Source organism: Eumetopias jubatus, unplaced genomic scaffold (assembly GCF_037043125.1).
Source record: "Eumetopias jubatus isolate StellerSeaLion01/CBP00866 unplaced genomic scaffold, mEumJub1_p1.0 scaffold_7, whole genome shotgun sequence".
Taxonomy (NCBI): Eukaryota; Metazoa; Chordata; class Mammalia; order Carnivora; family Otariidae; genus Eumetopias; species Eumetopias jubatus.
Window position 1 is genome coordinate 90,036,283 of NW_028274813.1, and position 15,103 is coordinate 90,051,385.

Here is a 15,103-nt window from a genome sequence, read left to right on the forward strand (position 1 = left end):
GCAAACTAAATGGAAGCAAACTAAAAATGGATGAAGTGAGCAGGATGCATCACAATAGGGAGTGGTAAAGCCTGTAACAAACCGGAAAATGTAACTAAAGGTATTCACATTCAGTTTTTAAAAAGTAAGCACTGCAGGCCAAGCAAATCATAGGTCTCTACTTTTCCTCCATTTAGTATAGAGAGCCAGGCAACAGTATCACTGCCACCTGCCTGATGAAGCTAACAAGCCAAGATACTCTTTAAAAACATTTATTTTACTGGCTGAAAGCTACAAGTGAGACAAATTTGCTTCATCTTCTGGTTGCATTTGTTGAATGAATGTTCTAATTTACAGCTCAAGCATGGATCAACTGCTTGTCTCCATCACAAATCCAAACACTATGTTCATGGATTATCAAGATTCACTTATGGGCTCAAAGTGATCCAATTCCTGCCAGCGTCACCCCCAAAGGGTATTCCATTCTTGCACTGGCTTTCTGAGGTAGTTACAGATGTACAGAAGTTCCAATATCTGCCGGGGACAAAGCTGCTTATCCTGAGAAGTACTTGTAACTGACATTTGAAATGGTCCTTTCCATGTATATTACATCATGATAGGAAGCTGTTTATTTGCTTATTGCCACCTGGTTTTAGTCAAAATATACCTTCCTTTCTGCATCCTTTCCAACTGAAAAAATGACAGTCTTGTGGCCCTAAAAGATCATACTTGTAAAAATGGGGCCAAATTTACAATTAGCCATCAACGCTGTAAACTCTGCTTAAAATGAAACCAGTGAAAAGTATCCAGGACTATCCACAAGTAGGTAAACAGCAATTCTAGGAGACACTTGTTCATATCTGAGAATCATATCTCCAGATTTTCTGGTGCTTTAAAATAAGTGCAGTTCAACATTTATTGGCCATGTACTATGCATTAGGCATTGAGCTTGGTGTGGGAATTAAAAAGCTGATGAAACCATAGTTGCTGCTGATGAGCTTATACCCTAGTCGGGGAGAGAGGCATGGGAACCTGCTGTTTCAATATAATGTCGTAAGTGCTATCAAAACAGGCGCGGAGAGTGTGCTAAGGGAGAATGCAGAAGGAGGACTTGGCCCAAGAAGGGAGAAAGGAAATTAGTAAAGACTTCCTAAAAGTTATTTTTAAAAATAAAAAGCCATTTTCCAATTAAAACATAATGCAACTAGCCTAGGTAGTTAAACAACTTAATAAACCTGCCTAGGCAATAAACAACTTAATCAGTATACTAACCCACCATCAGAAGTCACACTGAACACTTCCCTGTGCTTCAGGATGGATTTGTCCTGACTCAGTCCTACATTTTTATTGATCATTCTTGAAATCATGAGCATGCATTTGAGTAAAGGGATATAGTTCTTTAAAGCAGTAAGCAGACGACTTCCATAGGAGTAGGAAACAGTGAAGGCTCTCTAAGTGGAAATACAGTTCTGGAATCAAAAAGACTCCCCTTCTCCCGTGTAGTGAGGGAAATTGCACTTAGGTTTCCCTTTTCCCATTGAATGTCTGGGACAGTATTCATGGGAAGAACAGGCAAAGGGTAACAATGAAAAAGAGACTGCTTCCTCCCCAACCTCCACTGCTGCACATGCCTGAAAATCTGCCATTTAGGGATTAATTTTATTTGGGGATAATCACCACTGTGAAGATCTATGGGACCAAAATATATTACACCTAGTACAAATTTCAGGACAGCATTATCATGAAAGGGAGCAGTTAAAGGTACTCCAAACGTAGAGGAATCCCTGAATAATATGCCAGTTTTGATTCAAAGTTTAGTAACTCAATGCATTCACTTCATTCCTTAATCTCAGTCAAAGGTGAAGTCTTTGAAGAAATAACTGTGGAATGGTTAAATATTATGCCCCCTTTATTTTAGGCTGTGTTATCATCAATGCCTGAACTATGGGCATCAATATTCTTTACAGTAAATCATTAACCACTCTCTTAGAGGTAAAATGCCCTATAACTTCCTCCTATGTGTGATTTTTTCTAAAATAAATTAAACCCAGGATTATCTGAGGAATTATTTTCACGCACCACTGTCCAAGTTACACACTAACAATTTTAATCTCAACAATTTAAATCCCACATCATCTCACTGAGTAATGATAAGGCCACAGAATGATACTACCTAATCGAAAGAGGTATCTTTATTATTTTGAATACCATTAGAGATATATTATCTCCAAATCAATAAAAATACTTTAGGTTAGAAAGAGAAACACTTTTAAAGGGGGACTCCAAAACGATGCTGATGAAGGTAGAGCCCATGATGCATTACTCATCCATACCATTTAGTGGTACTGAATTAAGATACAATATAATATATCCAGTAATAATAGTAATTGGTCTAGTAACTCTAGGCCCTTGTTACAATTACTATTGACCTAGTTACAAGCTACTAAAACAGGTATTATTGCTTTATCAGCAAATAACTGAATTTAGATGAACTTGTAAAAACAGAAGCAGAAAATAATTTCTCCCATACCGATCTTTGCTCTTAACATAACATATATTCAACATCTGCTACCTGAATCTTAGCTTTCCATCTCAGAATAGAAAAATGTCTTCATACAACTTTGGATAGAAAGTGATGATTGTAGTTTAAAAGGTTCATGAGTATTTTTAATCAGTGTTTTCATGACTATTTGTGCAGTTTTTTATGAAATAAACCTCCCACACTTTCACCATAAACTAGGAACGATGAGAACCGGCTATGAATGTAGAGACAAGGCAATCAATAAAGCCAAAGTTCAGGGGGTTGGAGGAAAAACTCAACAATATTACACACCTAAATCCATCTCAATATCACATTTGCATTTACAGGTAGGCAAATCAGGTAGGACATTTCCTTTAATTAGGAGCAGCAGTGAGCATCAGACTTAAACACAGAAAAACCACATTCCGACGAAAGCATATTATTAGGTGTGTGAACTTAGGCAGATCCCTTGCCCTCTTCGAGCCTTCGTCTTTCCTTATGGAAGAGTGAGGCGTATCAGAAGGCTACACTGAGTATTGGATAAACCACACACGTGAAAGCCTAGTTCCTCCACAATCGACATTTCTAGTGAATTCTGGAGGCTACGCTTGTATGCCACTAGAGCCCCCGGTGGGTTCTCACAGATCTTTAAGAGTGTTTTTCTTTCACTCTAAATTTTTTCCTTTCCATACAGATGTTTCGTTTGGAGCCACTTCTCTAATTTACTAGGACAACAATGAGCTCAATCCTTACCCTTACGGAAAATCCTTCCCTTTTTATCCTGATGCCTGCCAACTGGTGCTTAGGCACAGGCTCACTAGTGAGTCCTGCAGTCCACTGGCAAGAATTATGGAATGACATGCATAGACTTGGGGTCACTGTCTTGTCATCACAGGAACCTTCCCAGTGACAAATCAGAAACCCCCTTGAAGCTCAGCAAAATTCATGCAGGAGCTGTATAAACCCAATGCATGCTTAAATCAGGAATAGCTTTAGCCATTAGAACATATTTATAGTCATTCATTTTTAAAAATTACCTCTTTCACACTGGGGTCCAGTAAAGCCGTAAGTGCAGGCACATCGATTCGGGGCCACACACCTGCCTCCGTTGAGGCATCCACTCTCACAGACAGCTGGAAGGGAAGGAGGGAGAAGCTGAGAGCCTTCACCGGAAATTAGATGCGAACAGAGTAACACTTACCATCCCCTGAGGCACAAGAATAAAAAATCTAAACAATCACCCTGGTATTCATTTTCAATAGTTATGCTCCAGTTCCAGCTCTGCATATGTTCCTCAATCAACTCAGGTTAAACTGCCTGGAACAAGTGAGTTTACATCTAGGTTGATGCTGACAGTTTCATTCTGGGGAATATGTGAGCAGTGTTTTCAGTTCTGTATCTTAAATGGTGGTTTATAAGAGATGTCACTGGATGAGAACTGCATTTTAGCAAGCTGACTTGTTTGCTTATGAATTGAGGGCTCCCATGAGGGAAAACATTGGCCTCTGTCACCGGTACAGAAATATGGCATGTTAAATCACACAATTGACTACAAACAATAAAACATTAATTCTGACCATATTTATGGACTGTAAGGAAGACCCAAGCGACTGTTGTAACAGAATCTATTGGTGAGATAAGTCCAGTGATGCTTGAGGGAGGGACATTCTACTTGCCAGAAAAGGCATTAAAGTAAGAACTGAGAGCTCATGCCCTGAACAACTCTTCTCTGTACAATTTCCTGCAATTCTTTCCTGCGATGGCCTCTTTCTAGGCATCTTTATCCACAGGTGGTGGGCTCTTCTGAGCCAAATTTGCCACCCCCTCTTGAAAGCCCAGCTCCTATCTCATTCCCTAATACCTCCTCCTTTTGAGTTAATTCCTCCTTCCTATATTTCCTGCACACTTTTTCTGGATCCCTGTGGCAGTCATGAAGTTGAGCCACTCAGATCTGTCTCCAAGAAAACCTACTGTAAGGAGCTTAGCTGGCTGACAGCCCCCAGCCACCACACCTTCAGATCTGCTTCATGTTCACGCCAAGGACAGATCTCCTGGCTGGTACCATCCAATGACTAAGCTTAGTGGGGTACCAGAGACTGGGCACTTCTGCCCATCATGGAACTCTCCCAACGGGAAATCTTTGCTCTGGGCTCGCCATCAGCCTGGCCAAGGCTTTCTTAGAGCTGGATTCTAGTCTGAGGCACCTTCTACACAATCTACCCAATCCCCCTCTCCTTGCACAGGGGCGAAGACCAGCATCGAGGTCTGAAGGCCCTCCCCTCCTACTCCTGCCTTCTCACCCCTTTCTTCTTTACAGGCCTTTTCTACAATAAATCTCTTGTATATCCAATTCTGTCTTGGCATCTGCTTGGGATCAGAGGACTTGAACTGACACAACCCCTTATAAGCCAAAACTATGGCACCAGCCCATTTCTCATCATAAAATGAGAGAGGTTTGCGTACATTAATTGTTCCGATTTGCCTCTTAATGTACAGTCAGGGGAGAAGGAAAAAATTTTAGGCAGAAAAGAAATTTTGAGATGGTCTAAGCCAATCATCCTATTGTATAGATTAGGAACGTGAGGTCTAGGAAAGTTTTTCTGACTCTGAAAGCGTTAACCAAATGCCTGTTGTGTGGTAGATTTGGCGCTAAACTCCCTCAAGGAGTACCAAAGGGAGCAGAAAATGCCCAGCAGCTCCTCATGATTCCCTTTCCAAAAATGCCTTTGACTCCACCCCCCTCCCACCAGCTCAATAGCCACAGCCTTGGTACTAGTTTTCCTGCTTCCTGTTTCTCCCCACTGCAGTTCCACCCTACACTGTGGCCACCACGATCTTCCTCATCGTAAACCACTGTAAGCGAAGCGTCTGAGGCCAGCATTACATAGCAGTAAATGCACGGGCCATGAAGTCAGACTGCTTGGGTTCAAAGCCTAACTCTGCCAATCCCTCCCCATATAACTTCAGACAAGACTGATGTCCCTGTGCCCCATTCTCCTCATCTGTTAGAGGTAAAAGACGTCTCTAATTCAGGAGGCTGCAGTGTTATTCAATGAGTTAATGCATGTGAAGAGTTGGAAAATGTGCCCAGCACATGGTAAATGTAGAGTAAATGATTCAGCCAGGGAACGGTTGTTGTTGGTTGGTTGTTACTGGTTGGGTGTTGTGTCTCACTCCTCTTCCCTGGCTCTACTGTGGATGCAAACACGGTATGCGTAAAGGCACTCCAAACCTGGGCCCATGACTTTCATTTTGACCTTATCTGCCTTCCCATCACCTCCCTCAGCAACACGGGCTATGTCTGACATCTCATCCCCTGCCATGACCTTGTGCTTTGGCCCATGCTCTGCCAGTGGCATGAGAGGTCCATCCCCCATCATCTGACAAGTGAACCCCACCCCATCCTTCAAGAACCAGCTCAAGGGTCTCCCACATTGGGGAAGCTGTCCTGTGTCTCCTCTCCCCACACTGCTGTTGTGGGCTACCCAAAACTCAGTCGTTATTCTTACCACACGTGCAGTGCATGGACAGTCACGGGGGCATTATATAAATTTTGGTTCATTTATAGTAACAATATTCATTGTGGCAAATATATATACAATGGCAAAGACTGGAAACAATAGGAATAAATGCTCATCATTAAAGATTCATTAAATAAATAATAAAGCATCTGTATAATGGAGTATTCTGCAACCCTTAAAACATATTTTAAAATGTTTAATAACATGGAACATACTTCTAATAAAATATTAAGTAAAAAAGGAGTATGAAAAATCATGTATACAGTAAGATCTCATGTGCCAAATATGCATTAAAAGACTAGAAGGTAATATCTGGAATGACAGGATTATGGAGAATTTTATTATTTTCTCTTTTTGAAATTTTCCAAATTTTCTGCAGGGTGTATATATTCCTCTTAGTGTAATAAAAAGTAAGCTTTCTTGGAGGAATTTTCATCCTCTGCAGGGGCTGACTGAGAGTAGACACATAATAAACAGTGTTCATGAATGAACCAGCAAACCGAACACCATGTGGTAAGTATTACAGTAGCAGAATCTAGGTTGGGAAACTGGAGAGATGCAGATACCATTAGTCAAGAAAAAGAACATGTTTGGGGAGAAAGACGAGGTTGAGTTTTGAAATACTTCAAGATGCTTCTTAAAAAGCCAGGTGGACATATTCAGCAATCAAATGGAAGGTATACATCTGGAACAAACAAGAATTCTACACCTTGGGTGCTGATCATACATGAAGGGGATGAGGTAAGCAGGGGTGCTGAAGATAAATGAGAAGAAAATGAGTCCAACCAGCACTCCCAAGGTTCCAATCAGAAATCTGGTGCAAAGTGCATTAGGTGGGTGATCTGGTCATCTGTAAGACTCACCGGACATCTATAAAAATGCCACCTCCCAGATAACCAAAGAGAATCCATCAGCACTGAGCTCTATATTCTTTTTGTCTCCATAGCTGTCTACACATTTGTTTACATAGTTTAGCAGGTAGGATACCTATGAGTATGGTTTACTTACGTTGTCCACAGTGAGTGCCTATGTATCCTTTCTGGCACAGACAGTGATCATCACTACAGCTACCTCCGTTCATACAGCGAATGTTACAGTGTTGGACTTGAAAAGAAAAAAAAAAAAAAAAGAAGAAGAATGATATACTTTTGCAGTTTAAGTAGGTAGATTGCAACACTTCACAGGAATTGATCTGTAGGATCTGGAGAGAAAATAAAATGGTTTATCAAGATTCACATATTTGTGCAGAAATAACCTAACTGACAACACTAACCGTGTTATTTTTAGTGAGTATAAAATCAATTACAATGCAATTGTTTCTTTGATATTTACTGTAATGGTGCTAAATGACTTCCCTAATTCAGCAGGACTTCCCACTCAATGTCATTTCTGTAATTTATAACCACAAGAAAATAGTGCCTTGAGCAACCATATGAGACAAGATTACAGTGGCAATAATTTTCCTGTTACAAGATTTAGAGTCCCACCGTAGGTGACCAGGAAAACGGTCTGAGTGAGAAATTCCAAGGAATTTTGTTAAAAGAAATTTTGGAGGCAGCAAAAAGAAGAAAAAACTACCTACAAGAGCACTTAATAACAAGGCTGCCTGATAATGGAGGCGGCTGGCCTTGCTTGGCTCAGAAAGAGCTGCTTGTTTACACTGTAACCTTAAACTAAATAAGACCCGCAGTGTTTGAAATCCATTCTTTGTTATACTGTCACCTACGGAAGTGTGACTTTGGGGCTCAGGGCAGAAGGACCATGGGGGGGGCAGGCAGCCTTGGATGTGAGACGAGACACTAGAAGAAACCGGAGTGATAGAGGTGTGTGAGGGAGAACGAGAGCATGCCGTGTGCTCTCCTTTCTCTAGAGTGAAGGCTGTCTCTAATTCAATAATTTAGAATGCTAAAACACTTTCAGAATCCCAGGCTGTCCCTTTGTCCTCTGGAAACAATAACTACCCTACTTGGAGAAGACTAGAGGCTTAACTGAATTTGTCATTAATCCCTGTTGACACAACCCTACACAAGGAGACCAGGATTGGGCACTGGGCGTGGCCTACTCCAACCTGTGTCCTCCAAGCTGTGAGAGAAAATTCCTACAGAAAAAGACTCCACAATTTTACAGAGGGAGAAGAGAACCCCACCTTCTGTGCAAGAGCAGCAATCAGCTGCTCAGCCTTGCTCTTAGGTTCAGTCTTCCTGGAGCATAGGGGCCAAATCTGCTACGAGTAGAGAGAAGATGCCTCGCAGCCCCCACCTTCATCGGTAGCCCCTGGTTAGGATTCTCAGTGCCCTATCAAGAGTGGCCACGGACTTGAGGAGAAAGGGCCATTTTCATAAGGAGCTACACAAATCTCAGCATGATAGTGGGGAAGAGATGTCAGAACTGAATACTTCCTATGCTCTCATAGAGGACCAAAGAGTTAATTGAGTCAAGCTGAAAGTGATACACTTTCTCAAGAACACATCACACACTTACTGAAGCACCACCAGAGGCTCCCTATCTCTAGTGTGCTAAGAACTTCCTCCCTCTCTCAGCATGGCCAAGGGCCTTTCAGGGCTCCCTGCCTACTTCTGGTATGTTCTATGGCTCAGTCCCCAATCTACTTCTCATTCATTCACTCACTCAACAAATCTTTCTGCCTGCCTACTGCGTGCCATGCAAAATGCCAAACACATTGTTCTAGTCTCTCGGTGGAATCTCCTCTTTAATCTCTTTGTCCCTTACCCTTAATCCCCAACATACAATGCATACAGCTGTTACCAAATACCGAAACCATACCTATCTCTAAGATCCACTGCAAATGTGGGCGTCTGGGTGGCTCAGATGGTTAAGCATCTGCCTTCGGCTCAGGTCATGATCCCAGGCTCCTGGGATCGAGTCCCGCATCGGGCTCCCTGCTCAGCGGGGCGTCTGCTTCTGCCTCTCCCCCTGCTTGTTCTCTCTCTGTCTCTCTCGCAAATGAATAAATAAAATCTTAAAAAAAAAAAAGACCCACTGCAAATGTATCTTCTTTTCTTTGATCTTTTCTGATTTCTGTTCTCTCTTCCTTCTCCCACTAGATATGAGCCCTCTTTTCCCTGAGTCCAGAGTATTTTATTCTCATTTGAAAGGTATATTATATAACCTAACCTATTTTTTTTTTAGTTATTTCTCCTATCCCCAACCCATTTGTCCAAAAGCTTCTTTAGAGTGGAAAGTATCATGGTTATTAATTACACGCCCTAAGTGCCTAGAGTAATACCTTGCCTACTTGTAGGTGTGGTATAAAACTTTACTAAGGTAATTTCCATTTATTTAACTCATACCACCAGATAATGACATCTAAAGCTATCCTCAAAAACTAAGACTGAGAAATTGCTCATTATGCCCTAAGCCATTATACAGCACTAACTAGGTTGCTATTAAAAATATTTTATCTTCATTTCCCCACGTATAAAAGCAGGAATAAATCCTTTGTTGGAGCATTGTTACAGAAGTCAAGCAACCCAGGAAACTGGTTAAAACAGTTATTTTAGGCTCCTCTGACTCTATCAAAATGTCTCAGCCAAAATGCTTTTGAATTATAAAAACTATCTACAAATATACAAAGGGAATGATTTGGTGAAAATTTGGATAATATTCTAAGTAGGTCAGGAAAAGGTGTATAGTTGCTTTAAAATTTGAAGTTAAACTTAGCTTCATCCTATCTTAGAAAAACAGTGAGGATTGGGAAAAGCACAGGAAATGATGTCATGTGTCAAGCAGCATAGGAACTCAACCCACAAACTGATTTCAATTAAAGTGGTTCATGCCAAGAGCTAATTTCCATTCCCACATGAGCAACAAAGCCATTTAGCTACTTTGAGATAAAAAGCTAACAGTAGTTCAAATAGTGACTTTACATTATTTGTTCAAATTGAAAAATAGAATGATTTCTTTCAGGAAAAATGATAAGTGCACATTTAAGTGCAATATAATAAAAATCTTTCTGATATACTTTTATATTTTTTCTATCCTGTCTTTCAGGTAAACCTTTTCCGGGTCTAAAATATTTCCAGAAAATATTTTGTCTCCCTTAAAAAATAAGACCCTTGGTCAGACTTCTGAAACAGTAAGGCATAGTTAGTCCAGTGGTCCCAATAATCCAATGAACTATGAATCTTGGGCTGGGGGATCACCCTTAACAAGAGATAATTGGATCTTAACCATCTGCTTTGCCACAAATACGTTTGCCAAAGTAACTTCGCATTCTTTGTGAGTCTTAGATGTTCAGGGGAGAACATATTTCTTTAGAACAATCACTCAGGATTTTTGTGGGGAAATAAAGGAACTTGACGTGCAGCTTCACTACAGCAGGAACAATTTAGAGAGTATACATACATAAATTGGTTTTATTTTTTTATCGAGTCCTGCCATTGATGCATATTCTAAATTTACACTGATTTCAACAAGCATCCCAGATGTCCAACAATGACAAGACCAAGTTCTATATCTCTAGAAAAAGCCAAAGGTCCACTTAAATCCATAATGATGCTGTAAATTTGTTACATGCTCTAAATACTTCAAGTCAGAATATATTCCTAAACTCAATCTGTGTTAAGATTTTACCAAAAACTGACAATACCAGGGGAGTTCAAGCGTCAGTGTCTAAGCTGCTACATGCAGATAACTCTGAGAGCCCTAGGACCCAATGAGGACTTCCCATTGAAAATGAGCAGACAGGGTGCCTGGGTGGCTCAGTTGGTTAAGCGACTGCCTTCGGCTCAGGTCATGATCCTGGAGTCCCTGGATCGAGTCCCGCATCGGGCTCCCTGCTCGGCAGGGAGTCTGCTTCTCCCTCTGACCCTCTCCCCTCTTGTGTGCTCTCTCTCTCTCATTCTTTCTCTCAAATAAATAAATAAAATCTTTAAAAAAACAAAGAAAATGAGCAGACAGGCTCAAAGGGTTTCAACATTCTAGAACTAGCAGAAAATGTTGCCATTTACCTGTATCTATATAAACTCCTAAATAAATGTTATTTTTTTTCCAGATTCAGTCAATCATTCTGGTCGTTTGATAAATACTTACTGAATGCCTTTCCTTTGCCAGGCACCAGGAAGAGAAGAAGAAACTCCCTTTAGGTGATAGCCCAGTACAAATTAGTTCATAAAATGACCCACCAGAAGAGAACAATTTGAGCATACTATGGGAATGAAAGATGCAGGGCTAAGGTAACCATTTTCTTTGGGATGCATGAGGCTGGGAATGATTCTACAGACCTGCCATTGATTTGGCAAGCACAAGGGGCAGAAAGAACATTAAGAGCAATTTGCAAATAAGCATCTATATGGCAAGCACGCAATTTTAATTTAGGCTAGGAAAAGCACAGACAGGCAAACTAGAGAGCGAGACTAACTCCTGGACTTTACACCTGAGACAGGTCCACAGGGGCAGCCAGAGTCACTGCAGGACAAAAATAATTTTCATTCAGAGAGATAACAGCAATGACATTTTTCCCTAAGTGCATAAACGTCCTGTGGTGCCTAAAGACGCACAACTCAGAAGAGCAACTTCACTAAAGTACCCAAAACAAAAGCAAAAAACAAAACCCTAGCATAGCTGGAAAAAGTTCAGAGAAAGACAGGTTAAATGATAGCAGTGATAAAGGAAGGCACTTTCATAGAGAACAGATTAGAAAGCAAAGGACTCAACTATTTCTAAAGCCTGAGCAGGTTCCACTCCTCTCCTCCCTGTTCATATAAATTCCACACTTCCTGAAAAACCTTTCCAAGAGTCACTTATTCTAGATTAGCGATAGCACCACCTTCCTATCCTGAGTGTCCTCACACCTTCAGCATGCGGTTGTTCCAAAACTTGCTCACACACTGCTCAGCAGTGTGTGAACACTGCTCTAGAATTGTTCCCCTGGCCTTCTTCTATCCTTAGAGTTTAGATTTGTGTTGGGAATACAAGCACCTCCCAAATCTCACTGAACTGAAGTAAACTAAAAATGACAAAAATTTGTCCAAAGTGTAAGGGATTCCGCATAAGGAAGATGTTAATACTCCCCAAACTGACTTACAGGCTTACTTACTGTAGTTCCCATCAAAATCCTAGAAATATTTTTTGGCAGATGTAGACAAGATAATCTAAAGTGTATATGGACAGGCAAAGGAACTGGAATAGCTAAAATGATTTTGAAAAAGAAGAGTAAGGTGAAAGCAATTAGTCTACTCAATTTGTAAGACTTTTTATATAGCAGCAGTAATCAAGACTGTATAGTATTGGAGAAGAAATAGACATGTGGATCAACAGAATGAAATGAAGACCCAGAAACAGACCTCTACAAATATGATTTTTGACAAAGGTGCAAAAGTAATTCAATGGGTGAAGGATAGTCTTTTCAAGAAGAGATGATGCTGGACATCTATAAGTATTGAAGGAAAGTAGACCTCAACCTCATACCCCATAAAAAAAAGTGTCTCAACAACAAATCACAGATGTAGTAAATGCAGAATTTAAAACTATATAACTTTTTTTAAAAATTGGAGAAAATCTTCAGGATCTAGGGGTAGGGAAAGAGCTCTTAGAGTTGATACTAAAAACATGATCCATTAAAGGAAAAATTGAAAAGGGGGATTTTCATCAAATTTTAAAATATTTGCTCTGTAAAAAACTAAGAACATGAAAGAGCAAGTTATAGAGTGGGAGAAAATGTTTGCATCTCACCTATCTGACAAAGGGCTAGGAGCTGGAATATACAAAGAACTCTCAAAATAGCAAACAATCCAATTAGAATCTGGGCAAAAGACATAAAGAGACATTTCACTAAAGAAGATACACAGGTAGCAAAATAAGCACAGGCAAAGATGTTCAACATCATAAATCAGGCCACAAAGGCAAATTAAAATCACAGTGAGAAATAACTACAGACCTATCAGAATAGCTAAAATTAAAAATAGTGAAAACACCAAAACCTGGTAAGGATGCTGAGAAACTGGGTCATTCATTCATTGCTAGTGAGAATATAAAAGGGTATAGCCACTCCAAAAACAGCCTGGCAGTTTCTTAAAAAACTAAACATGCAACTACCATACCACCCAGCAATTTCATTCCTAGGCATTTATCTCAAAGAAATGAAGACTTATGCTCATATAAAACCCTGGAATGAGGGGCGCCTGGGTGGCTCAGTTGGTCAAGCATCCAACTCTTGGTTTCAGCTCAGGTCATGATCCCAGGGTCCTGGGATTGAGCCCCACATCGGGCTCCGTGCTCAGCATGGAGTCTGCTTGAGATTCTCTCCCTCTCCCTCTGTCCCCTCCCTTGCTTATGCACTCTCTCTGTATAAAATATATAAAATATTTTTTTAAAAACCCCCCAAACCTGTACATGAATGCTCAGAGCACAACAAAACTGGAGAAAACCTGAATGTCCTTCAACTGGTGAAGGGCTAAACAAACTGTGGTACATCCAGAGCAGGTAATACCACTCAGCAATAAAATGGAACAAAGAGTTGATACATGCAATGACTTGCGTGAATCTCCAGAGAATCATGCTGAGTGAAAGAAGTCAATCCCAAAAGGTTCCCTATCATGTGATTCCATTTATGTAACATTCTTGAAATGACAAAACTGTAGAAATGGAGAAAAGATTAGTGGTTGCCAGGATTAAGGAGAGCATAGGGATAGGAGGAAAATGGCTATAAAAGGGCAACATGAGGCATCCTTGCAGTGACAGACCTCTTTCGTGTCTTGACTGTATCAATGTCAATATCCTGATGGTGATATCGTGCTATAGTTTCACAGGATGTTAACATGGGAAAACTGGGTGAAGGGTACCCAGGATCTCTCTGTATTATTTCTTACAACTGAATATGAATCTATAATTATCTCAAAAAAGAAGCTGAGTTTTAAAAATCCTTTTAAAAAGCATAAAGAATAAAACAGGATGAGTATGAAATTGATCTACAAGTTCTTAAATATAAAACTCAGGGAACAACTTTTATAATAATACATGTTATTAAAGAAGACAATACTCTGCTTTATATTACATGTATACACATAAAGAAGAGTTTGAGTAAATTCATCAATCAGTCTACCATGACCTAATTAGAATTAGGATTGCTCAGGGTCCACTGTCAGCCTCAGAGATGGACGGAGTTGAGAACGGTCCAAATAGAATTGAAATTAAAGTCCAGAAAACCTGGGGCGCCTGCGTGGCTCACTCGGTTAAATATCCCACTCTTGATTTTGGCTCAGGTCATGACCTCAGGGTGGTAAGATCGAGCCCCGTGTTGGGCACCACGTGGAAGACTCCACGCTTAATATTCTCTCTCTCCCTTTCCCTCTGCCCCTCCTCCCTGATCTCTCTCTCTCTAAAAAAAAAAAAAGAGAGAGAGAGAGAGAAAAGAAAAGAAAAAGTCCAGAAAACCCATTTTCTGACTCTGGATAGCCAATCTTTTTTGCCCTGGTGCCCCTATGAGCAGTGGCAAGAGTTCCAATAGGTTAAGAGAAGCCCTGTCTTCCTAGTGCCCAGAGGAATTGCTGGCTGGCAGTTTGGACCCTTCTGGAAATGCAATCTCCCCCTCAGGCCACGAAGAGATCATTTCTTATTCTCAGAATCCCAGGACACTCAAAAGTAGAAAACAGCCTGAAAGAACAACCCTCCTTTCATTTTTCTCATTTTCAAATGAGGAAAGTAAGACCTCAGAGGCCCCACAACTTTCCCAGGCCTCCTTGATCCCTATCACATGGCACGTATAAGATTTCTCATACAAAGTATTGGTGAAGTCTAAACTTGTCCCCTTTTGGTAGAACTACAGGTAGTAACTGCAAGTAATTTGCTGTGTTGAGTTATCCTTCTACTAGCAGGAAAGTTAGCAAAGTGATCTCTCCATATTTACTGTCAACTACACCGTGGCCAGGAAGTTCTATTAGGATAGCACAGCTATTCCCTAGAACAATACTTCAAAAGGTCAGAAATGAATTCTGATTATTGCAGCTACCCTGAATTTAAAATATTCTGCCACCTTCAATTTTGCAAGATGTTTAGATAATATTAATTCAGGTTGAGTCCAAGCCAATGATTTTAAAGGCTCCAAGTGCCTCAAAGATCCTGA

The 15,103-nt window shown here is 40.5% G+C and overlaps 1 protein-coding gene across 1 annotated transcript in view; it reads right to left on the minus strand.

Annotated features, from left to right (window-relative positions):
• Positions 1 to 15,103, minus strand: part of FBN1 (fibrillin 1) — a 222,989-nt gene that overhangs the window by 177,445 nt on the left and 30,441 nt on the right. The window contains exons 4-5 of the mRNA XM_088025122.1: positions 7,030 to 7,125; positions 3,538 to 3,633 (exon numbers count right to left, since the gene is read on the minus strand). Coding sequence (XP_087881248.1) covers positions 3,538 to 3,633; positions 7,030 to 7,125 — 192 coding nt within the window. The remainder of the gene's footprint in view (positions 1 to 3,537; positions 3,634 to 7,029; positions 7,126 to 15,103) is intronic.